Here is a 23,373-nt window from a genome sequence, read left to right on the forward strand (position 1 = left end):
TACCTGAGAACTTAGGAATGGATGCTTGATGTATTGGGGTTATTCAGGATTAACCCTCTTGAATTGCAAAGCCACTAACATCCCTCATCTTACTTTAAAAACGGTGCCTATGGTAACCTGTGCTGGGGATTAGCGCTGCTGCTGGCCCTGCTTCTTCTTTGTGTGTCATACTTTCTTTTTCATGTGCTCCCTCCCTTCAGGGAAGACCTTAAGGACAGATAGTTTGTCCTCTGTAATTCGTCTTTAGTTGCAGCCTTTTTTGTTCACCTAGGGACAGCTGGTGGATGCCAGCAGCTACTTCTCTAAGCCAGTTCATGTGTGCCATCTACTTCTGGATCCCCCACCTTCCTATTCTACGTCCTTCCTCCAGAGACACGGCTTTATCTCTAGGACTCTTTATCCCTGGGAGCCTGTTTGATGAGAGTCATGGGCTTGCTGGCGTTCACATAAGTTTGTCTTTGACTTGAGTACTACTCAGCAGCCATGTTGTTTATAGAAGCACCTGGCTTACAGTGTCAGAGTCCTAAATTAGTTTTAAAGCAGTGGCTCTCAATCTGTGGGCGGAGACCTCTTTTGGGGGTAGAGCAACTCTTCTCTCACAGGGTTCATATAAGATATCCTGCATATCAGATATTAGTAACAAAAATACAGTTATGAAGTAGCAATGAAATAAGTTTATGGTTGGGGGTGACGACAAGGTGAGGAACCTGTATTAAAGGATAGCAGCATTAGGGAGATAGAGGACCACTGTTCTAAAGGCTCTTACACTAATATGTAAGATAGAGGACCACTGTTCTAAAAGCTCTTACACTAATATGTAAGATAGAGGACCACTGTTCTAAAGGCTCTTACACTAATATGTAAGATAGAGGACCACTGTTCTAAAGGCTCTTACACTAATATGTAAGATAGAGAACCACTGTTCTAAAGGCTCTTACACTAATATGTAAGGAGATAGAGGACCACTGTTCTAAAGGCTCTTACACTAATATGTAAGATAGAGAACCACTGTTCTAAAGGCTCTTACACTAATATGTAAGGAGATAGAGGACCACTGTTCTAAAGGCTCTTACACTAATATGTAAGGCCTGCTCTGCAATTTATCAGAGAGGGTTCCAGATCTTACTGCAAAGTCTTCCTGGACCTTAAGTGTAGTGATATTTCATTTGTATTTTAATAAATAAAGCTTGCCTGATGATCAGAGAGTAAAATAGCCCCACTGGTCAGCTTTATAGACCAGTCAGTGGTAACATGCACCCTTAATCCCAGTAGCCACACTAGTTGCCAGAGAAACCGGGCAGTGCATTCCTTTAATTTCAGTGGTGCATGCCTTTAATCCCAGCCCTAGAGAGGAATATAAAACTGGAGGAGACAGCTCACAGTCTCAATCTCATTCTGAGATTCCTGGAGGCAGGATCACCATTTTCGGACTGAGGTCAAGGTAAATAATCAGTGGCTGAAAGGTTGAACTCCAATATCAGTCTCTGATCTGAGCCTTTAGTAATTGTGCTTCACTTAAGGGCTTTAGTCTCCTTAGAGATTGGAATATGCAGGAGTCTTAAACTTGGATATAGCCAATTCTTAAATTCTCTCATGGAAGCCTGAGAACATGGTGCCTCTCAAACTTTGTCCGAAAGCCAGCAGTCTGAACATGTAATACTCCTTCAAGTATGACTCTCGGCCATCCTTAACCTCCACTACAAGAACCTCTGATAAGGGCTGGCAGGCAGTGCTTTATCCAACCCTGGAGGTGATTCTCATGCTTGGTCTGTAGTTCCTTCCAGAGCCGAGGCATCCCAGCCAAAGCACATGTTTACCATGAATGAGTCTGGAGTGTACCCGTGTGCTAATCCCCTCAGTTCTTTGGGGGTATTTTTGGTTTCAAGAAGCCTCTGTATTCTTCCATGTACAACATGCCAATTGTGAGGAAATGGGAATGCCCATTCAGATGCTTTTCTATCAAGAGATGGCTTAGTTCTGACCACACGAGCAGTAGACTTTCCTTCTGTACTGAAGTAAGTTCTCTAGTGTCAGGAGTATCACTTGCCCTTTTTTTGTTTGGTTACCGTTGTTCTTTGGCTGTTTTATGATTTATAGTAGCTAAAACCCTGAAATAGTCTATATTCAGCTTGAGATTCCCATGCACAGGTTTAACTGCCTGTTTTTTTTTATAGGGGGTTCCAGTCAGACTTGAGGTGGGGCCACGAGATATGAAGAGCTCTCAGTTTGTGGCTGTCAGGCGAGATACTGGAGAGAAGTTAACAATTGCCGAAAAAGAGGCTGAGGCTAAACTTCAAGAGATTTTGGAAGACATCCAGCTTAACCTTTTCACAAGGTAGCTCTGTCGTTTACTTGTGTCTCCTTTCTTCGGTTTCCACCCAGTGTTTGAGACATAAACAAGGGATTTGGGGTTCTTGCAACTGGACATAGCCTTTCTCCCTGAGCTCCAGGACCACAGTGTCTTACTCCATTTGTAGTTTTGACTTGTGGGTTTCCTAAGTGTGTGTTCCCTGTGAACTGGTCCGTCTGTTGAACTAGATGGGGTTAACTTCAGATCCAGGTTATTGTATTAAGTCTTTGGTTCTTAAGTGCTGGTCACAGATTGGTAGAATCCATCCAGGAAGCTTTACCAGCACCTTCCCTGAGAAACTAAGCCTGAGAGAGCAGCCAGCAGCTGTTAAAAGCTTCCCCGTAATGGCATATGCTCCTACTCGCCAGGAGAGGGCAGCAGAACTCATAGATGGTTGGGAGCCTCCATATGGTTGCTGGGTATTGAACTCAGGACCTCTGGAAGAGCAACCAGTGCTCTTTACCTCTGAGCCTTCTCTCCAGCCCCACCTTGTATTTTTTTGAGCCAAGGTTTTTCACTGGTTTAGAGCTTAACAAGTAGGCTAAACTGGATGGGTAGCAAGTCCCAGGGGTCCTGGGATACAATATGGCATGTACCACATCCGCAGCTGGTTTTGTTGTAGGTCATGGGGGCTGAACCCAGGTCCTCACACTTAGAAAGGGGTTACCATGCTGCTGAGCTGTCTTCAAGCTCCAGATGGGTATTTTTACAAAAACAAGTTGTCGTCTGTTTTTGGAGATAGGGTCTCCGGTAGCCTGGATTGCCTTCAAACTTGAGGCTGGCCTTGGATTTTTGATCCTTCCTATGCTACCACTCCTGGCTTAGCAGAAAATTTTAGCAACTTTTCATTCACTTATACTCAAATTCTGTTATTTTTTTACATACAAGGTTCATTCTAAATAGTTTATTCTTAGTGATGTGTTTGTTTTGTTTTTAATCTTGTGCAATTTTCAATATACATTGCATTCTTGCTTATAAATATAGGTACTTTGAATAGGTCAATTCTACATAGACTTATTACTAAGGAAAAGCTGAATTAGGATAACAACTCATTTTTTTAAAAAAAGATAGCACTGCATACTTGCTCATACTTGGATCTTTGTATTACCAAGTACGAAGAAACTAATATATTGATTAATTTTACTGAACTGAGGACCTAGCAGTATAGATCTATCACAAATGTGTATTCCTGAGGTTTCCCTCCTTCCACGGGACAGGCTCCTTCCGTAGATCCTCCTAGTCAGGTTACTGGATTTAATATTAAGGGTAGCTGGTGTTTCTTTTCCTTTCAGTGCTGAGGTAACTGTGTTCTCATTCATACTAGGCAGGCTCTTTTCCTTGCACTGAGCTACATCCCAGCCTCCTTAATGTCGGCTTTGATGAAAGAAGTCCTGTGTGAAGTAGACTAAACTGTTATAGCCAAGAGAAGACCAGAGTCAGACACAGAGCAGCTTCTCCTTCCATATCTGAAGCAGTGTGAAGCTGGTCTGCAGGTCCAGTGGTATAGTTTTCCAGAACTTAGATCCACTCATTTTATTAGTTCTGCCATCACCTAGAACTTAGTGACATGGACACACCAGATCACAGTCAAGTCAAGGGAGTGCTGGTGGGTGAGGGTGCAAGAGCCATGCCTGCTGCCTTCAAAGGTACGGTGGGAAATGTCCCATGGCTTTTCCTACTTAGTCTTGCCTATCTCGTTACAAAAAATGTGACGGGAAAAGAGGAAACAAATTTGACTGACAGCTAGCAATTGCTAAGAATGCCCAAGGTCCTAGCCTTGAGATTCAGAAAAGAACTGTCTTTTTTTTTTTTTTCCTTCTACTCCATGTGTGATTTTGAATGTAGATGAAAGTATTGCCTATGGCATTACTAAAGCCTGAGGGTCTGAAAGAGGAGGCTGTGGAGCCAGGCTTGGTGGGGGAACATCTAGTAATACTAGCTGAATTCGGAGGGAATCATGTTCTAGTCCAACCTGCGCTATGTAGTGAGACCCAAGGGGACGGGAGTATAGGGTGGGAGGATTTGATGGTGTGAAAATATCTTTAATTTGTGTGTGTGTGTGTTGTTGTGATGCTTTCATTCCTTCATGTGTCATTATTGGGCAGTTAATTCTATATATCTCCTGCGACAGTATTCTTATTATTTCCCCGTTTTTGTAGAGGAGAAAAGTAGACCAGAAGGTTTGGAAACTAACAGACTTTCTGAGGTGGTACAAGTGGGAGTTAGGACTGTTCAGCAGCAATGACAGAAGTAGCAGCTGCCTGTTGTGTGCGTGGCAATTTTCTCACATGTTGGCTTGAGGTGATGCTCAAGTAAGGTGGCCACTGCCAGTTAGGGAATTAATACTCTGAGTTCTTCTGACTTTCACTTAGTATTTCATTAAATCTTGTTTATTTTGAGATTTAAAAAAAATGTCATATTTGTAAGGAAAGTTATGTATTTTCTGATTTATTTTGGCAGGGCTACTGAAGACCTTAAAGCTCATATGGTTGTGTCCAACACATTGGAGGACTTTCAGAAGGCACTAGATTCTGGGAAGGTAAGGGGCCTCCAGAAAGGTTTTCTTGGTTTTGTTTTTTGCAGGCCCAGGCACTGACCCCAGGGTCTTGCCTGTGCCATGGCTCTGCTCTTCTGCCATGTCCCAGTAAACAGATTTTAAAACTCCCTCAGCTGAGACTTTGTTTCAGTCTCCTTTAGAGCCAGTCAAGCAAAGGGATTGTACATTATTCAGCTTTCTGTACTATTGGAATGAATCACTTATGGACTTTAGTATTTGGTATGCGTGTTAAATACACAACTAGTCCCGTGTTTCCAGATTACAAATGAGAAACCATGGGCCAGAGTCTAAATGAATTAGCCCATAGAATTAGATACCAGAAGTTAGATCTCTCTTCCACTGTTTAATGCATACATACTTCCTTCACAGATTTTTAAAAACTCCTTTTTGAGAATAAAAGACAAAGTTGTTTTGTTTTTCAAACACTCATTGGTATATATACTTCTTGTTACTGGTGCAGAGGAATTCACCTCTCTGACTCTTCACCGCTCTGTAAAATAGATGGCCTCAACACTTCTCTCAGATCCCCAGTTCTTATTTGGCCTTGGTTTACTGTTTCCCTGGCCTTTACCTTTCTGTGTTCTATAGTTCCCTTGTCTGCTGCATGCTTTTAACAGAAGACTAGAGGTTGTGTGGCCATCTTCTATGCGTGCTCCTTCCTGTGCGTATTGAGGATGAACCTAGGCTTTGGCATGCTAATGCTGAGCTAGTACTAAGTGTAGCTCCAGCCCACTTCATTTTGAGGAAAGATCTTAAATGCCTAGGTTGACCCTTGAACTCACTCTATAGCCCAGGCAGCTATCTTCCTGCTTGAAATCTTCCTGCTTCAGTCTCCTGAGGAGCTAGGATGAAAGGCCTGTGCTGCCAGACTCAATTTACTCCATTAATTTTTAAGTTAAAAATTTAAATAATTTATGATAATGATTAGTCACTTTTGTAAAACAGTTTTTTAGAGAAATTGCATAAGCATTAATATAATAGAGTAGCTTTTAGCTAATGCATTGATTTCGAAGAACCAAGATTCACAAGGTGTTAGTGGGTCATCTATTTTATTCTAATATTAGATAGATTACTGTAAGGATTTGAAATTTTAAAGTGGAGCAGGGATATTTTAGTTTAGTTTCATGTCCAATGAACACATAGGTCAATAAATAGATTGTTACAGTCAGTAGTCAGTGCCTCCTCCCCTCTTGCTTCATGGGGTCAGACAGCCTTAGAGAGGAAAGCTCTGTGGACAAACTTACAGTAGGTAAAACATCGCTCTTTTCCTCTTTACTTCTATTTGGTATAAAGGGATGGGGCGACTAATTGGTTCACTTGGCTTATTTTCAAGTCCACCCTTTCTGCCTCTCATTTTAGCTGATTTGCTGTGTTGATGCTGGGGTGGGATCTCAGGCTTGAGGCGTGCAGAGCAAGAGCACTACTGGAGCTACTTGTTGTTTTGCAGTAGAGAGACAGACTCTCGCTAAGTTTTCTAGGCTAGGCTTGAGCTCACTGGTAAGCTAGAATTATCTCCCTTTGCCACGAGGCTCTGACAGAATCACTTACGAGTCCAAATACAAATTTCTTCATGTGCTACAGACATTATTTTATGTATTACACAGTTCTATAAATGTCCTTTTTTATGCACTTTGTTTGCAGATGTTAAGGGTTTGCAGCTCTCATACAGGGAAGTAATTGGCTTAGATCTTGGGTCCTTTGTCTCCATTTTCATGGCACAAAGAATTTCTGTATTAAAACTCTGAATGTGTGCTGTCACTGGTCTCTGCCCCTTTCTCTCCATCCATTTCCTCCCTTGCAGGACACACATAGAAATGTATTACTTCTGTAGTCTTGGAGGCAATTTATCAGAAGAGCAGTTGGTAAATTTCAGAAATTAGACTAGCACGTTCACCAAGTGAACATAAGAGACTTGATCATGAGCATTTGCCCTTCCTTGGAGTTAAGGTCCATCTAAAGAAGTTCCTGTTTCTGTAATTGCCTCCTTTCTATTTGCTTTTACTTCTGAGAGAAGAAGCCTTCTGAAATATGCTTACTAGATCCCAGTGCATGATAGCTTTGCAGAGGACATTTTTTGTTTTGTTTTTGAGACACTACTTTGTAGACCAGGAGTTGGAACTCATGATCCTGCAGGTGAATTTAGTTTAAGAATGTAGAATACTGGGCTGGAGAGATGGCTCAGAGGTTAAGAGCATTGCTTGCTCTTCCAAAGGTCCTGAGTTCAATTCCCAGCAACCACATGGTGGCTCACAACCATCTGTAATGAGGTCTGGTGCCCTCTTCTGGCCTGCAGGCATACACACAGAATATTGTATACATAATAAATAAATAAATATTTAAAAAAAAAAAAAGAATGTAGAATACTGCTAAGTCATGAAAAGTTGGGGGGCAGCACTGCTACTGCCTCTGCCCTCAAACAACCACCCCTTCTCTTTCCTACATTTAGTGTATGAGTGGTGCATGCCACAACACACAGAGAGAGGTCAAAGAACAGCTTGGTGGGATTGGTTCTCTCCTTATACTATGTTGTTCCCTGGGATTGAAGTTTCATTGTAATTTTCCTGATAAAACATGATTTTTGTTATTTATAGGCATTTGTTGTTTAAGGTTAGTCACTTATCCCTGACGTGTTAGACATGTAAGGTCGAGTGAGGCCTTGCCTGGTTGTTAGCTGTTACTGTTGTGTTACCTTGCAATCAGTTCACTCTTAGACACCCCCTTCCGTCCTCCTGACAGCCAGCTCTGTAACACAGGCAGCAGTCAGGACCTGAAGAGGTCTCCAGCACGGTTCATACAGGCATTTATTATGTTACAGCAAAGATGGTTTGTGTCAAGTTTTATGAATGTGGATTTTGGATGCTGTAAAAAATCATTTTCTGTTCTCATGTCTGCTTCTGAGCAAAGATCTCAGTGTTTACAAAGGTACCATAGCCGCAGAAGGACTGGGACCCCCTTTGCTTGAAAGGTAAAAAGAGAACTCAGGTGCTCCTCTCTAGGAGTTATAATGGCAGAATGTGTTTTCTTTTCTTCCTAGATTGCACAGATTCCATTCTGTGGGGAGATTGACTGTGAGGACTGGATCAAAAAGACAACAGCCAGGTAAATTAACTCATTGATAGACTGCACTCAGAAGGTGCAGTGTGCAGCAGGAGTGAACGAATTTCCTGTCTCTTTAATTCCAGGGATCAGGATGTGGAACCTGGTGCTCCGTCAATGGGAGCCAAAAGTCTCTGCATTCCTTTCAATCCTCTGTGTGAGCTGCAGCCTGGAGCCATGTGTATCTGTGGCAAGAAACCTGCCAAGTTCTACACCTTGTTTGGTCGGAGTTACTGATGGACGAAACAGAAGCTTTTCTCACCCATTCTAATTTTTTTTTAAACCAATGATACTAATATCTTCTCAGATGCAGGTTTTTTTTTCATTTTTTAAAAGTTCTAAAAAGAAATCACATGAGATAAACAGCTATTCTTACACCTAAATTAACGGTGGGAAATAATTTTCTGTAAACAGCCTGGGTAATAAACACCATGAACTAATTATATTTTATGTATTCAGTTCATCCTGCAGTAGCTGAATCATAGACACAAGGGTGGTCATTGAAACTCAGGTAGGCAAGGGGTACACTTTCCCTGATGGTCTCAGGAAGCCAGTCTTCATCTCAGAAGGAGTTGCCCCCATTTCTCCACACTTTCCAGGCTTCCCCGCCCTGCTGGGTCTCTCTGAGGTCGTGGAGGACAACCTGCAGGTTCAGTGTGCACTCTGACTCTTGTCTCACCTCAGCACCTGCATCTTCTGACTGTTGTTAACTGTCTGTCATTGCTTTTCTTCCTGGCCACCTCCTTAGGTATCGGTATGAAAAATTCTATACTTGGCTTCCTCACAATATCTAATCAACAGTGTCACTCTTAGGTGTGTGACCACCATGCCAGCCTCCACATTTTCAAGTCTGTTTTTGTTTTTCTCATTGTGGTCTTTTAAGATAGTTTTCCCCCCTTCATATCGTTTTATAGTTCTTACCATTTATAGGCTAAAATGTAAACACATTACCTAATCTGGCTCATTACCTGTTCAGTGTCCTTCAATTCTACACAGCCCTCTGCTTTTCTCATGCAAGTTGTCTTTCTATCTGCTTCTTTGCCTGGGAGGCCTTTTGTACCTCATTTGGAGCCTTCTTAGTACTTTCTTTTCCTGGTGAGGCAGTGTGTGCTTGCCAGGGCACATGTATGGAAGTCAGGGGACAGTTTGATGGAGTCCGCTCTCTTTACCATGTGAATCGTGGGGATTGAGCCCAGGTTACCAGGCTTTGTGGCATGTGCCTCTGCTGAGACTACCTCACCTTGTAGCCCAGGCTGGCCTGAAGTTGTGGTCCTCCTGCTCCGTCCTCTGACAAGTGAGTGAATACCTTATTTCAGCACTTCATTTCCAGTTCCTTTTCCCAGGAAGGGCCTTTAAGAGGCTTAGAATTGTGAGTCATGCTTTGAAGAATGAGCAAGGTTTCAGTGTTAATAGAGGGAACGGAATGAGATGCAAAGGCAGGTTATGCTCCTTTTAGGGACAGGAGATGCCCCAGGAAGCTGCAGGTGAAATACAGCACACAACCTGGGGAGAATGCTCCTTGAGGAAAGCGCTCGTAGGACAAGCTTGCAGACCTGAGTTCTAGTCCCAGCTGGGAAGGCAGACAGGCGGCTCCTGCAGCTTCCTGGCTCACCAGTCAGGCCAGCTAGTGTGAGCTCCAGCAGAGTCCATAAGACCCTGTCTCAGAAAATAAATGGCTAGCACCTGGTGTTGGACTCTGGCCTCCACATGCACCGGATGTAAACAGCGTGCCTATCTGATCACATAGCTGTGCTCTGAATCAGTTCTCACTGGCCATGGCATTTTCGTGTTCGCCTTGCCCTTCCAGCCTTCGTTCTGCGTAAACGATGAGAAGTCCCGTACCCACTTCCAGGTTCCTCTGTCTTATGGGGGACACTAGACCAGTGCCTAGCACGTCATATATCGTTGGTACAGATTCCATGGAGTCAGCTGGAAGTTGCTGCTAATTTGTGGCTTTAGTCATGATAAAGTTTGTCCTTTAAAGAAGTGTGTATGTTGCTTTGGAGGAAAACCAGTAGAAGTAGTTTTTGTTTTTCTGATTCATGACAAAACAGTAAAATGTAGATCATATATTTCATATTCTATACTGTGACCCAAGGTCATCTGGGAGAGGGAGAAATCTCTGGAGCTTTTTTCAAACTTTTAAAAAAATTTTTTAGCTTCTTGCAAATAAAAGGAACACTGAAAAGCCTTGGGTTTGGTGACCCCCATCCCAAGTCATTTAAAGGAACTCTAGTTACATTAAGATACGAATCATTCACTGAAATTACGTCTGATAAATTGGCTTGTTTCTAGAAGTGGAGGTCAGCTAAAGTAGCAAACCCTTTCCAAACTCCATGTGTGAAAGGGTGCTAGTCTTCCAGGTGTGACACCCATCTAAGATCCTAGCACTTGAGAGGCTAACACGGGAATATCATGAGTGTGAGTGAAGTCAGCTTGGGCTGTGTAGTGGGTGTGAAACTATCAAAATGGGAAGCACTGGTATTTTTTAAGAGGGTATAGGAACCATTTGCTTTAAATCGATGGCCAGACATAATCACCCCTTGGAATCTTAAGGACTTGGTCCTAAGACACTAAAGTGCTCTGGTCCCTCGTATAGATGGCAGAGTATTTGCATGCAATCTGAGTTAGAGTCACTGAAGTGGTTCCTTGCCCAGTGCTCACTGCAGCCAACGACAACAAGGCACATAGACTGCTGGCTCCGCTCCTGGCTCTGCTCCAAGGGTCCAACTGGGGCACCTGTGTTACACACCTTAGCAGTTTCAACGTTAAAATAGTCACATGAACTTTTGTAGGACATGGACTTCTAGTGACAGAGTCCGAGTGCAGAAGAATATCTCATAAAACAACCACGGAGAAGGCATTTTGACCATCTGTGGAAGGGTCGCCCGTTCTAGTTGTTAGTCATCTGTCACATAACCGTGGTACCCGCGGTAGTACCATCAGGAAGGACGAGGGAGACAGACAGCTTGTCACTCCTGCGGTCTAGAAGATGATTCCCAGAACCCACTTGGTAGCAAAGAGAGGCCGGACGGACCCCTGCAAGTACTCCTCTGACACAGACATACTAACCTCACCCAGGAAATGTAATAAAACATTTTTTAATTAAAAAAAGCCATGTAGTTGGTGGCTATTCCGAACAATATAGGCCACTGTCAGTTTAGATACTTGACAACCAATATGCCTTCGATGCTGTAAGATCCTAAGGGATAAGATTTTTTAGTGAAGCCGGGCGGTGGTGGCGCACGCCTTTAATCCCAGCACTCGGGAGGCAGAGGCAGGCGGATCTCTGTGAGTTCGAGACCAGCCTGGTCTACAAGAGCTAGTTCCAGGACAGGCTCCAAAACCACAGAGAAACCCTGTCTCGAAAAACCAAAAAAAAAAAAAAAAAAAAAAAAAGATTTTTTTAGTGAGATCCAAACTTGCATCAGCTAACTCATTATTTGGCTTTCTTCTTGAACAGATTGTCACTCATTAGGTCCTCCAGTTTTGGAAGGTCCGAACCTTTCCTCACACTGGGGATTATTTTCTTGTCTTTCTTAAAAAGACTGTTGGAAGTGGGATAGCTTACTTGGTGGTCAGGGGGCAAAGCAATGGGGATAGGGATTTTACTTGGTATATCTCTGGAATGAAAATGCTAGAATGTTCCATTTCACACAGATTGCATTCAAAACTACACATGTAGGAGACAAGACGTGGCCATTGATGCCAAATGCTTGCTTTAATTAAAGCTGTTCCTGCATGCTGCCAGGAGCTGGTGAAGCCTGGCTAGGATAAGCTCTTAGAGGAAGGAAAGACATATGAAGCCCTGTAATTAAATGCATCCGAACAAACAATTCTGAAGTCTACACCTGAAGCCAGTGTCCATTTCTACAAACCCAAACTCACGTGACATTTCTTGCTTAATTGCCCTTTAAACTGCTTTATGGCTTTATAGCAACCTATAAAAGGTGATTTCCAAATATGACAGGCGCTGAGCAGCTGAAGGGGAGAGTTATCCAGGAGTTGTAATCTCTAAATCTGCTAGGAGCTCTTGCCTTCCTGGGAAAGAGGAGCCGCGGCAGCCATGGGAAGATACTCGGGCCGAAGCTTCCGAATGATCCTCATGTGTGTAGTCTGCGTCCTTCTCTTTGCGCTGGAGCTAGTGATTTCACACCTAGGCAACTCCCTCTCCCTGGCCTCTGATGCCTTCGCCGTCCTCTCCCACCTGCTGTCCATGATCATCGGGCTGTTTGGCTTGCGGGCGAGCCACATCAGGCAGCACAGGAAGAGCACGTTCGGTTTTCTCCGGGCAGATGTTGTAGGGGCGTTTGGCAATTCCGTTTTTGCTGTGGCCCTGATGTTCAGCATCCTGATAGAAGCCATCAAAAGGTACATCAGTCCCCAGAAGACAGAGAACCCCCTGCTGGTCCTCATTGCCGGAGTCATTGGGCTGTTCTTCAATGTTCTTAACTATGTCGTCTTCTTAGATTGCTGTTACTGCTCAGGGCCCAAGCCCCAGAGAGACACCGAAGCAGGTAAATACCTCTCTCTAGAAGGCAGAGACAAATCTGTTGAGTCCGGGAGGTGCTCTTCCTGTTCGAGGGGCCTCTGAAGGTGCTGTTAGCGGAGGCCCCGCTCTTTATGTGGGCCTCTTGTTCCTGCGACTTTACATAGGATTGCTTTCAGTCCGAAGTTCTTGTGAGCAGAAGCAGCAAGCACTTAGCAGCAGAATGCTTTGGGTTCTTTACTTTTTACTCACAGAGAATAAAGTGTGGTCATAACTGGAGAGGAGGAACTACAGAGCAACTGAAAAGTCCCTACGTGACTCGCTTTGGTTTATACAGCCGTGACCTGGCAGGGTTTGAGTATAAACTTAATATATTAACATTTCCATGGAATATGTTTTAAAAAAAATGCTGGGTTACCACGCTGACTGTGAGAGACAGTGCATCAGAGAAGTGTTACAGAAAGTGGGGAGACAAGTGGGGTGATGCAGAAAATCTCACTTAGGAGTAGAGACAGTAACATGATGATGGCATTTGTTCTTGAGGTGACTGGAAAATACCTTTTAAATCCTGTGAAACAACTTTAAGAGCAGGTACCCGGTTAACTAACTGGGTTATCTGTCTATCAGGAGAGCAGACTAAATTTTGGATGAGAACAAGGAGTGCTCCGTTATTAAGTGGAGCCATGCTCCTTTATTCCACAAGAGGGATCTTTAAATAATATATGTGTGAGTGTACATACTTGATGTGTGGGAGAGAGTTGTTTGATTTGTTGTTTTGAGAAATGCCCAGTGTTTCTTTTAGGAGTGCTAGATTGTGAGCAGATCAGCAGGGTCCAACCATGGCCATAGCACAAGGCCATGGTAGGAATTGTCTCTGCGTTGCCATGTCTCGTCCTGCAATCCCTCCCCCGCTACCCCCCCCAACCCCCCCCCTCCCCCCCCCCCCCCCCCCCCGCTCCCCCAATACACGGGAGTAGTAGGTTTCACATAAAATGCACTGGGCAGAAACTTAATAAAGACTATTTTTTTTTAAAAAAAATCACAATATGGAATCCAGTATCACTTAATTCTTTAGGGGACTTCTTTGCTGACTGGCTTTCTTCTCACTAGTAGAGATGTTATCTAATAGTCTGGGGGCCTCTCCATGTGACTTTGCATTCTTCATTGTGGTCTTGCTGTTTCTGCTAACTAGAGCTGCTAAGTCCTTTAGCCATCTCTGCTGGCAGGGTACGCGTTCTGAGGGCACCTATGCTGTATGCTAACTATAGAAGTGAACAAATTAGACTAAATTTGTATTCAGCTTAATGTTTAAAATTAGTCGGGGCCCATCCCTTTTAAAAGAGACAATTATCAGTGAACTGAAGGCATGAGAACTGCCACTTGAGGATCAGGTCAGAAAATGTAGTCCGGTATGTATATGTAATTGTCAGATATTAATGTAAGGTTTGAAGGCCGTCAGATGGTTAGTGTTGGAAGGGGTGTGTCACGTCTTTAGCTGTCTTAGCGATTCTAAACTTGTTTTTATTCTGGGATACAACATAGCGTTGGACTCTGGCACACAAGGGAACCACTGCACACAAATGGGGTTCTACTTTACAAACTGAATTGCTTGTACTTCACTCTCAACTCTTGCTTGGGAAATGGTTCTATTATTTATGTCTGATCTAAGACACCAGTCGGGCTTAGCGCGGCACTTCACCCTCGGGTGTCTATGAGCTTAGTTCCAGGCTGCCTTGCCTTCTTTCTTTTGACCATATTCTACCTAAGACTGAGCACGGTGCTGGGTGTGAGGGCCACGTTGGGATCATTCTGATTCTCTTACCTTGTGGAGTTACTTAATCTGTTAGAAATTTCAGTGTTTTTGCCTTTCTGTTTGCTCAAGGTAGCTACTGGGTTTATTACCATAGATGTATCAAAATGTGCATGTATTCGTGTTTAAAAGTCACATCTTGATGCCCATATTACCTAAGTGAAGTTAGTCAATGAATATTTACTTATTTTTGTAAATTGACATTAACCCAGTATTAATTGGCTCATATTTTAAGAAGAGCTATGACTAATTCATCTATTATAACATAAGATTATAAACTACAAGGGGAGAAAAAGTCTTTATGTAGTTTAGACAGGATCTTGCTATATAGCCCAGGTTGGTCTTGAAGTTATGATCCTCCTGCTTCAGTTAGCCAAGTGCTAGATTTTCAGGTGTATGCCAGCTTGTCAGGTAAGGGGAGAAAAAACGTCTCTATGAGCATAGAACCTCAACTTCTGTACTTTTGAGGTGATTGTGAACTGAAGAACTCTGGAAGAATCCAGAAACCCATCTCTTTTGAAGCCAGGGAGGGTTTCTTCTTAGCACGCCTTTTGTTTCTGTGGCTGTTTTAGCCATAAGGGTGTAGAAGCCGATGTACTTGATTAAGATAATAATGGATAGTGGCCAATGAAAAATAAACCAAAGGATGGGAGTATTTTATCCTTAACCTTTGTAAACCAAGTTCTTCCTAAAGGTTGATAAGCTGCAGTTTGAAGACAGTGTTGATTTTGAGTGGGCAGAAGTAAACTAACCAACTACCATTATGTTTTGAACTAAGGAATGCACCTTTCAATAAAATTGTTGAAACGAAAAGATAATAGACAAAGTAAAAATAAGAGAACCATTGCTTTTAAGTTAGATGAAGTCATAGCAGATTAACTAGTTAACAGTCAGTTAAGACAACACAACCCTGGATTCCAGGAGAGAGAAAAGGGAAGGAGGGGAGGGAGTGGGAGGGGAGAGAAGGGGTGGAGAGGGAACGGGAGGGGAAGGGAAGGGAGGAGGGAAGGAAAAGGAAAAGATGAAACTGGGTTCGACCAGCTGGTGTCATTGGGTCTCCTCAGGTTTAGCTCTATACTGTTAGATCTACATACTGTTAGATCTACATACTGTTAGATCTACATACTGTTAGATCTACATACTGTTAGATCTACATACTGTTTGTTAGATCTACATACTGTTAGATCTACATACTGTTAGATCTACATACTGTTAGATCTACATACTGTTTGTTAGATCTACATACTGTTTGTTAGATCTACATACTGTTAGATCTACATACTGTTAGATCTACATACTGTTTGTTAGATCTACATACTGTTTGTTAGATCTACATACTGTTTGTTAGATCTACATACTGTTTGTTAGATCTACATACTGTTAGATCTACATACTGTTTGTTAGATCTACATACTGTTTGTTAGATCTACATACTGTTTGTTAGATCTACATACTGTTTGTTAGATCTACATACTGTTTCTCCTCTTTTCTCCTCTAACCATCGTCATGCATAAAACTGTCAACATTTTGGACTTAAAGCTTATTTTGTTGGTCTTTTTCTAAAGTTTGTGTTTTCACTCTGCCTTCTAGCTAAGAATGCCAGCTGCACCAACTCCTAACGTCTTCACGTGTGTTTTATGTCGGCGATGGTCCCACATTCCTTCTTGATCCAAGGCTTCCCTGTGCCTCCATCTTCTTTTTCCTCCCTGTCTCCCTCTGTCTGTCTCTCCCTCTCACCTCTTCTTTCCTTTTGGAGGGCTCCTGCTCTGCAGTCTAAGCTAGCCCATACCTCTCAGCTGTTCTGCTTCTATCTCAAGGACTGGGATTACAGGTGTCTACTTTATATCCTGCCTTATAAATTACTTATGTATCAAATAACTTATGTATAAATTATATATATATATGTATATATATAATGCGTAATATGTTTACTTTTCACAAATACCTTTCCTTCATAATTGATTTTGTTTTGATTCCAAATTGTTCCCTCCCCTCCCCTCCCCTGCTCTTCTCTCCCTTCCTCTCCTTTCCCCTCTCCTCGCCTCTCCACTCTTCTCTCCTCTCCCCACTCTTCTCTCCCTGGCTTTGTACCCTGTCATATAGCATTTTCTTTGGTCCACATGCTGCATAAGCAGCGGTTCACAGTACCTGTCAAGGATGGTCTTGGCAGGCTGGATGCTCTTCTGGTCTGTTGCTTGTCAACGTCTAGATAAGCCCCACAGCTTTCCCTTGGGCAGTGCTGTGGATAGTGGGAGCAAACTTCCTTTCTTGAGAGGGAAGCCAGGCTCTGGGTTTAGGGGAGGTAAGGAAGAACTTTTCCTTTGGTACCAAATGCTATGGGGTAGTTGGATGTAAGAACCCCCACAGGCTATGTGTGGTGGCTCAGCCTGTATTCCCGGCACTTTGGAAGCTGAGGCAGGAGGATCTGAGTTCAAGGCCACCCTGAGCCACATTGTAAAAACAGAAAACAAAGGGAAAAGAAAAAGGTGTATTCTAGTAAAACCTGATGCTTCCACCCCTGGAATGAGGAGGGCTTCTAGGCAGCAGTGCCAGGCATTGACCTGTCATTTAAAGGAACACGAAGTTGAAGTCCCTAGAAGCATTCACTCTGTTCTGCCTATTTCTGTTCAAAGTTTGGAACAGTCCACTGTCACAGGAAGGTTCAGTAGCAGGTGTGAGCACACGGCATAGCTCTCAAATGCCACAGCTCTTGCCTCACACCGGGTTCTGGTGGGGTTCCCACCATCCCTTTCCCTATGTTTTTGACTCTCAGTTAAACTGCCATTGCCCCTCTTATTAAAGGGTTCTGGAGCAGTTCAGGGAGTGAGTAGGAAAGTCTTGAGGGGATTGGGAAATTGGCACCTTTTCCAATCAAATTCATCAGAAGGGACATGAGACAGGAGCTCGGCCCCACATTCTTGGATATTGTATTCAAGTGTGTGTGGCATCCCCTGGCTGTTACCGGAACTACATGTCAGGGAAGAGTAAGTGTTGGATACTGTGAGTGCGCACTATAACGCAGTCCTACACAGCTGAAGAAACGTGGGTTTTGCAAAAACAATTAGCTGGGGAGAACATTTTCTATTTCTATTTTTTATGTTGGTTCCAAAGGAGACCCAAACAAAGGAAAATAATTGCAGATGTGAAAAACTATTTGGCAATGGTCACAGAAGAACTTTGGGAAAGTACGGACGAGTATACAGTGAATGGAACCCTAGTTCTAATCGGAGTGACCTCTGTTATTTCACCTGTAAAGTGGGAAACCTCCACCTCCCGTGGATGTTGTGAAGACAGTTGACTCCAAACACAGAGCAAACACTCATGAGATTTATAGACCATGCAGTAAAGGATAGTGATGGTGGTGTCAGATTGTCATAGTTGTTCAAAAAGAAAAAAAAAACAGGCTATAAAGGAGATATCAGAGTCAAACATGATAGTGCACTCAGGAGGCAGAGGCAGGAAGATGGTGAGTCTGAGGCTACCCTATGCTCAGAGCAAATAGAAAGCAGTAAGGAAAGAGGGAGGAAAGAAGAGAGAAGCTGTGCCCTTGCTCTGCACAGCTGTGGGATGGCAGCCACCTCGTCTTTGACCAGTGTTCTTATAATTGTTTATTAGTTGGATTTTAATCAGTGCGGACCCGCCCCCTTTCCTAGAAACCACATAGAATGCGTGTGTGGATACTGATGGGGTGAGAGTCATTCCTACTGGGGTAAAACTGAGGAGCACTGCCCCAGGGCTGGAAACCAAGTGTCTGGGCCCTTCTGTGATTGACAGGTTTGGCGCCAAAGAGGATGCCTGACCATTGTGAACCAACTCTGCTTTTAGAGTCTTGCTGTTTTTATTTTGAGAAATCACGATAAGATTTTGGTACATTATTTTCCAAAGAGGTCTTCTGAGTGTTGGGCTTCCTCTCAGTAATAACCTCATCACCATCATCTTTACTAAATTATTTTGAAATGTGTCTTCCTATGTTTCCTGGGCTGACCTGGATCTGCTCAGTGTCCTAAGCCACTGGGACTACAGGCGTGTGCTTTCCTTCTGCCACAGAGAACCAGTCATTGAACTCAGATCGTCTGGCTTGACAGCAAGTGCCTTATACACTGAGCTGTCCTAGTGGACACACACACACACATGTACATAATTATATATGTGTATATGTAAAATGATCTTTAACCGCTTAAAATAAAAATAATTTCCTTTTGCAAAACGTTCTTGTGAGCTTGGCATGTGAGCACATGTATCTGACATCTCAACTGTTGAGGAGGTTGACGTAGAGTATCATTCCAGCCTGGAGTTTGAGAATAGCCTGGGTAGCACAGTGTGTCCTTGAAAAGCTGTGATACAGATGTGACCCTTGTAGATCTCTTGGTAGGTCTTATGTTTGTGTGTCTCCCTTTTCTTCTTCTTGATGCTGTTAACTTGACTGTTAGCTTTAGATCGAAAGGACTTCAGGCTCATGGTTTCATGTGTTGTGCATAAGGGCAGCATGGGATGGACTTAGTAGATTAAGTTACCAGAAGTTGGGAGGGAGAGGTTGGGGTAAGTATGAGCAAAATATATTTTATATGTATATGAAAATTTCAAAGAATAAATAAAAACTATTTGAAGTAATAAGGGCGGCGGCGGGGCTGCGTCCCCAACACCCCGGCAGCCTGCCGGGCTAGCTTATACCCTGAAATAATTACACGGACACTGTATTCCTCCAAACACTGCCTGGCCCATTCTCTTCCTGGCCAATTCTCACATATTAATTTAGCCCACCTCTAATCATCTGTATGTAGCACCCCAAGGTGCGCTTACCGGGGAGATTCCAGCCTAGTCCATCCTGGGTCGGAGCTTCATCCCAGGAGTGGGGCATGGCGTCTCTCTCTGAGGCGTCTGCTCCCTAGAGGAGAGCTGTCAAGTCTCTGACCTCACTTCCTCTTCCTCCCAGTATCCTGTTCTGTTTTCTCCTCCCACCTATCTTCTAACCAATAAAATGGGCCAGGGCAGTTCCTTTATTAGCCAATGACCTTCCTCCATCATTTCCCCTTTTTCGGTTTAAACAAAAAAAAAAGGCTTTAACTTTAACATAGCAAAATTACATATAACAAAACAGTTATCAAGTAAAAGTTACAATAATCTTTATCATAACTAAGGAAAACTATAACTATAACTAACTATTCTTAACTCCATCAAAGACTCCAGAAAGATATATTACCTAAGTAAACAAGAACTAAGAAACTTCAAACTCTAGAAATGACAAAGACATCTCGCTGCCTGGACAGTCACCCAAAATTCTTTTGTACCGTTGGGGCATCCATCTTCAGCCTTCAGGCCCATGGTATCCAGCAGACATTTCCATAAAGCAGGAAAATTCAAAGTCAGTTCAGTCACTATCTGTTGTGTCCTGCAGAATATCTCGCAGACTCTTTCATGAATCAGGAACCCCGAAAGATCATCTCACCTTAGGCAAGTTCAGTAGTCCTCTCTCTGCGGGTTCTCTGTGTCCAGTTTATGCAATAGTCCAGGCAAGAGCAGTTTCTTGCCCAAATGGCTATCAAACTCCATAAGGATCCTCTTCGATGCCCATCTTCCTCTTGAAGTAGATTGGTGCTGCCAGGAGCAGAGTGTCTCATTGTCATGAAAAGTCCTAAATTATTAAAACATTTAAAATGCCATATTCTATAATCTTTGAAAAATATGAAGAATGCCTATCTAAAATATATCTATGTACATCTAGAAAATCTTAACTAACATGACTACAAACTTGACTATTATGATTATCTATTAACAATCTATATTTCTAATTATACATTACATTTTTAAATGAACTACACAATCACAGTTCCTTAATCAAGATCAGAAACACATATACATATAACAAAATTGACCTTAAATCACTAAAACAAAATCCATATCAATGTAAATTATTCATATCTCTATCATATCCCCCTTTAAATGTAAAAGAACATTTATAAACAATATTTGGGAATATGGGCGCAGTTATTTCTCTCCAAACTGCTTCCTGCTGAATGGGGGCATCGTTAATTAGGTCTTTCATGGTATAACCTGTGTGTTAGTTTCATCTCAGTTGGCAGTTGAGCGAAGCAATTTTCTGAAGATGTTCACTGCAACCCTTCAGGAGGGCGTGGTCCATCATACCAAATCGGAATAGAAGAAATGAACAGCGTCTCATCCTCTGTGAAAACAAAATAAGAAACTCTTTTCCAAAGCATCATATCCTTAGATCCAAATTCAAAATATCTATGTTGGATTAGTTCAGCAGTATTTATAAACAAATATCTTTTAGTAGCTTTTGCTCTTTCCTCAGCATTCAAACAATTCAAAGAGAGCATAATAGCATACAGTATCAAAATTCTCTGTGTATTTTCCATCTTTGTGCAGCTTTGTTTTAATCTCTATTTTGTTTATTTTTACTTTTAACTCTTTGCTTTTTGAGACAGGTTCTCTGTATCTTTGACCTGAAGTAACTCTGTAGACCAGGCTGTCTTTGAACTCTTAGAGATCCGCCTGTCTCTGCCTCCCAGGCATTGGGATTAAAGGTGTAAGCTACTACACCTTGAACTCACAGAGGTCTGTTTGCCTCTGCCTTCTAGGCACTGGGATTAAAGGCGTGTGCTACCACACACAACTCTCTTTCTTTTTTTGTTTTTTACTTTAAGAACTTCAACTTTTAGTCTGCATATATTTTTAACACACTGTAAACCATTTAAAAATTTTCTTTGTCTTTGAATCTCTCTTTACTATATATCTCTCTTTTTCTGACCACATGAATCTTTAATTTACCAAGCAATATCAGTAGGATTAAAGGCGTGGCTTTGCCAGCTGGATCCAGCCCATTCCTTAGCTTTCCAGCCTCATGGCTGAGGTACTGGCTGTAGCCAGCAAGCGAGCTTCAACAGCCTGTGCTTGCAAACCGCACAAACTGCCTGCGTAAAAGAGTCAGAGTTTGTCCTGGCAGGACAGCCCAGAAAGCCGGCATTTTTAAATGGCGCAGCTTTTTTCCTGCTGTGGCTGAAAACCGAAAAGCATGTGATCAGCTTTTCGTCAACACCGTTTAAGTGTTTCGTGGCAGGACCTCTTAATGAGCTGCAGGCTTTGCAGCTAAAGCTGAGTCAGGAAGCCTCTCTTAGATGAGGCGCTTGCTTGCCTCTAGCAAGCAGAGTAGAACCGAGAAATTGCTGCTACCAAGAAACCAGGCACAATGCTTTCATTTTGTTCAAGAATTACTTCCCAAGCTGTCTCAGGCTTTATGTGGAAGCAGTTGTCCACGTGGGCGCCATATGTAGTATTAGGGGCGGCGGGGCCTCTTCCCCAGCACCCCAGCACCCCAGCCGCCCGCTCGGCTAGCTTATGCCCGAAATAACAACACACAAACTGTATTCATTTAATCACTGCTTGGCCCTTCTGCCCTAGCCCTTACTGGCTAATTCTGTTATCCCGATCAACCCATCTCTAATAATCGGTGAGCACCGGTCTTACGGGGGAAAGGTTCAGCATGTCTAACTTGGCGGTTTGCTTCATGGCGTGTGTCTGCCCGGGAGCCGGGAGCATGGTGTCTCTCTCAGGCGTCTGCTCCCTAGAGGAGAGCTGTCAAGTCTCTGACCTCACTTCCTCTTCCTCCCAGTATCCTGTTCTGTTTTCTCCTCCCACCTATCTTCTAACCAATAAAATGGGCCAGGGCAGTTCCTTTATTAGCCAATGACCTTCCTCCATCAACTATTATGTTTTTCCAAGGTTGAAAAATTATAAAGGCAATACCAAGAGGCTTCATGGACACTTCAGCTCTTCTAGTTTGCATCAGGGAAGCCATAACATTAACAAAATCAAAACCAAGACACCGACATTTGTACAGTTTGTGACATACCCCATCTAGATCCGTAGCCAAGATCTGGGGCTGCTACAGCCCCCAGACAGCCCTCCTGCTGCTGGTCTGCAGCCATGCCCTCCGCTCCCATTCTCACCCCATCTCTGTGCCCTGGAGACCATCAACCCACCCTCCAGCTTGGTAGTCTGTGTTCATACGCTGGGTATCCCATGCAGCCTTGGAAAGCGGCTTCTCTTGTTCCAGATGGTGCCTTTAAGGTGGGCACGCCTTGAATCCCAGCAATCAGAAGGCAGAGACCGGCAGATTTCTGTGAGTTCAAGGCTAGCAGAGTCTACAGAGTGAGTTCCAGGACAGCCAGGGCTACACAGAGAAACCCTGTCTCAACAATAACAGAAAAAAAAAGAGGAGGGGGAGAGGGGGAAGGGTACATTCTATTTTTGTCTTCAAATTGAGTGCTTCCTCACTCTGAATTCCCATTTCTGCTGTTGGGCCCATCCTTAGAGTTCTTATTCAGATTCTTATGTTTTTAGCATTAAGGTTTCTGCCTCATTTTTTAAAATTTGTGTTTGTTGTGTGTATACACACATGTTCAGGTACATGTGTGTTTGTATGTGGAGGTTGGAGGTCAACCTCCAGTGTTGTTCTCAGGCTCTGTTCAGCCTTGTGTTTTTGAGGCAGGGTCTCTCACTGGTCTGCAGTTCTCCAAGAGGTCTAGACTGACCAGGACCTTCCCGTCTCTGCCTCTTCAGTGTTGGGATTCTAACAGCACACCTGATTTTTCCTGTGGGATCTGTGAATAAGACCCCCAATTCTTAGGCTTGTTAAGAAAGCCTGTCTCCTTGAGCCTCCATGTCTTTTTTTTTTTAATATTTATTTATTTATTATGTATACAATATTCTGTCTGTATGCCTGAAGGCCAGAAGAGGGCGCCAGACCTCTTTGCTGATGGTTGTGAGCCACCATGTGGTTGCTGGGAATTGAACTCAGGACCTTTGGAAAAGCAGGCGATGCTCTTAACCACTGAGTCATCTCTCCAGCCCCCTCCATGTCTTCTTATACCTATATTCTTGCTGAGACTTTAAAAAAAAAATTATTTCAAGTATGTTCATAATTAACTGCCTATAACATTGCTATGATCAACTACTTTAAAAATCCTTGCTTACCAGATAATCGCAACATGTCTGCCACCTCAGTGGCTTGTACACTGAAGTTGCATTTTCCCCAGCTTTTAGTAGGAAGA

General features: G+C 43.1%; 1 protein-coding gene across 2 annotated transcripts in view; it reads left to right on the forward strand.

Moving 5' to 3' along the window:
• Eprs1 (glutamyl-prolyl-tRNA synthetase 1) overlaps positions 1-8,444 on the forward strand; it is a 69,316-nt gene extending 60,872 nt beyond the window's left edge. For both annotated transcript variants that reach the window (XM_041635368.1, XM_041635369.1), the window contains 4 exons: positions 2,175-2,335; positions 4,811-4,889; positions 7,942-8,006; positions 8,090-8,444. In XM_041635368.1, coding sequence (XP_041491302.1) covers positions 2,175-2,335; positions 4,811-4,889; positions 7,942-8,006; positions 8,090-8,240 — 456 coding nt within the window. In that variant the 3' untranslated portion in view covers positions 8,241-8,444. The remainder of the gene's footprint in view (positions 1-2,174; positions 2,336-4,810; positions 4,890-7,941; positions 8,007-8,089) is intronic.
• Positions 8,445-23,373: the final 14,929 nt, after the last annotated feature.

This window comes from Microtus oregoni, unplaced genomic scaffold, assembly GCF_018167655.1.
Source record: "Microtus oregoni isolate MIOR12 unplaced genomic scaffold, Mior012 000047F_ref0000412, whole genome shotgun sequence".
NCBI classification, from domain to species: Eukaryota; Metazoa; Chordata; class Mammalia; order Rodentia; family Cricetidae; genus Microtus; species Microtus oregoni.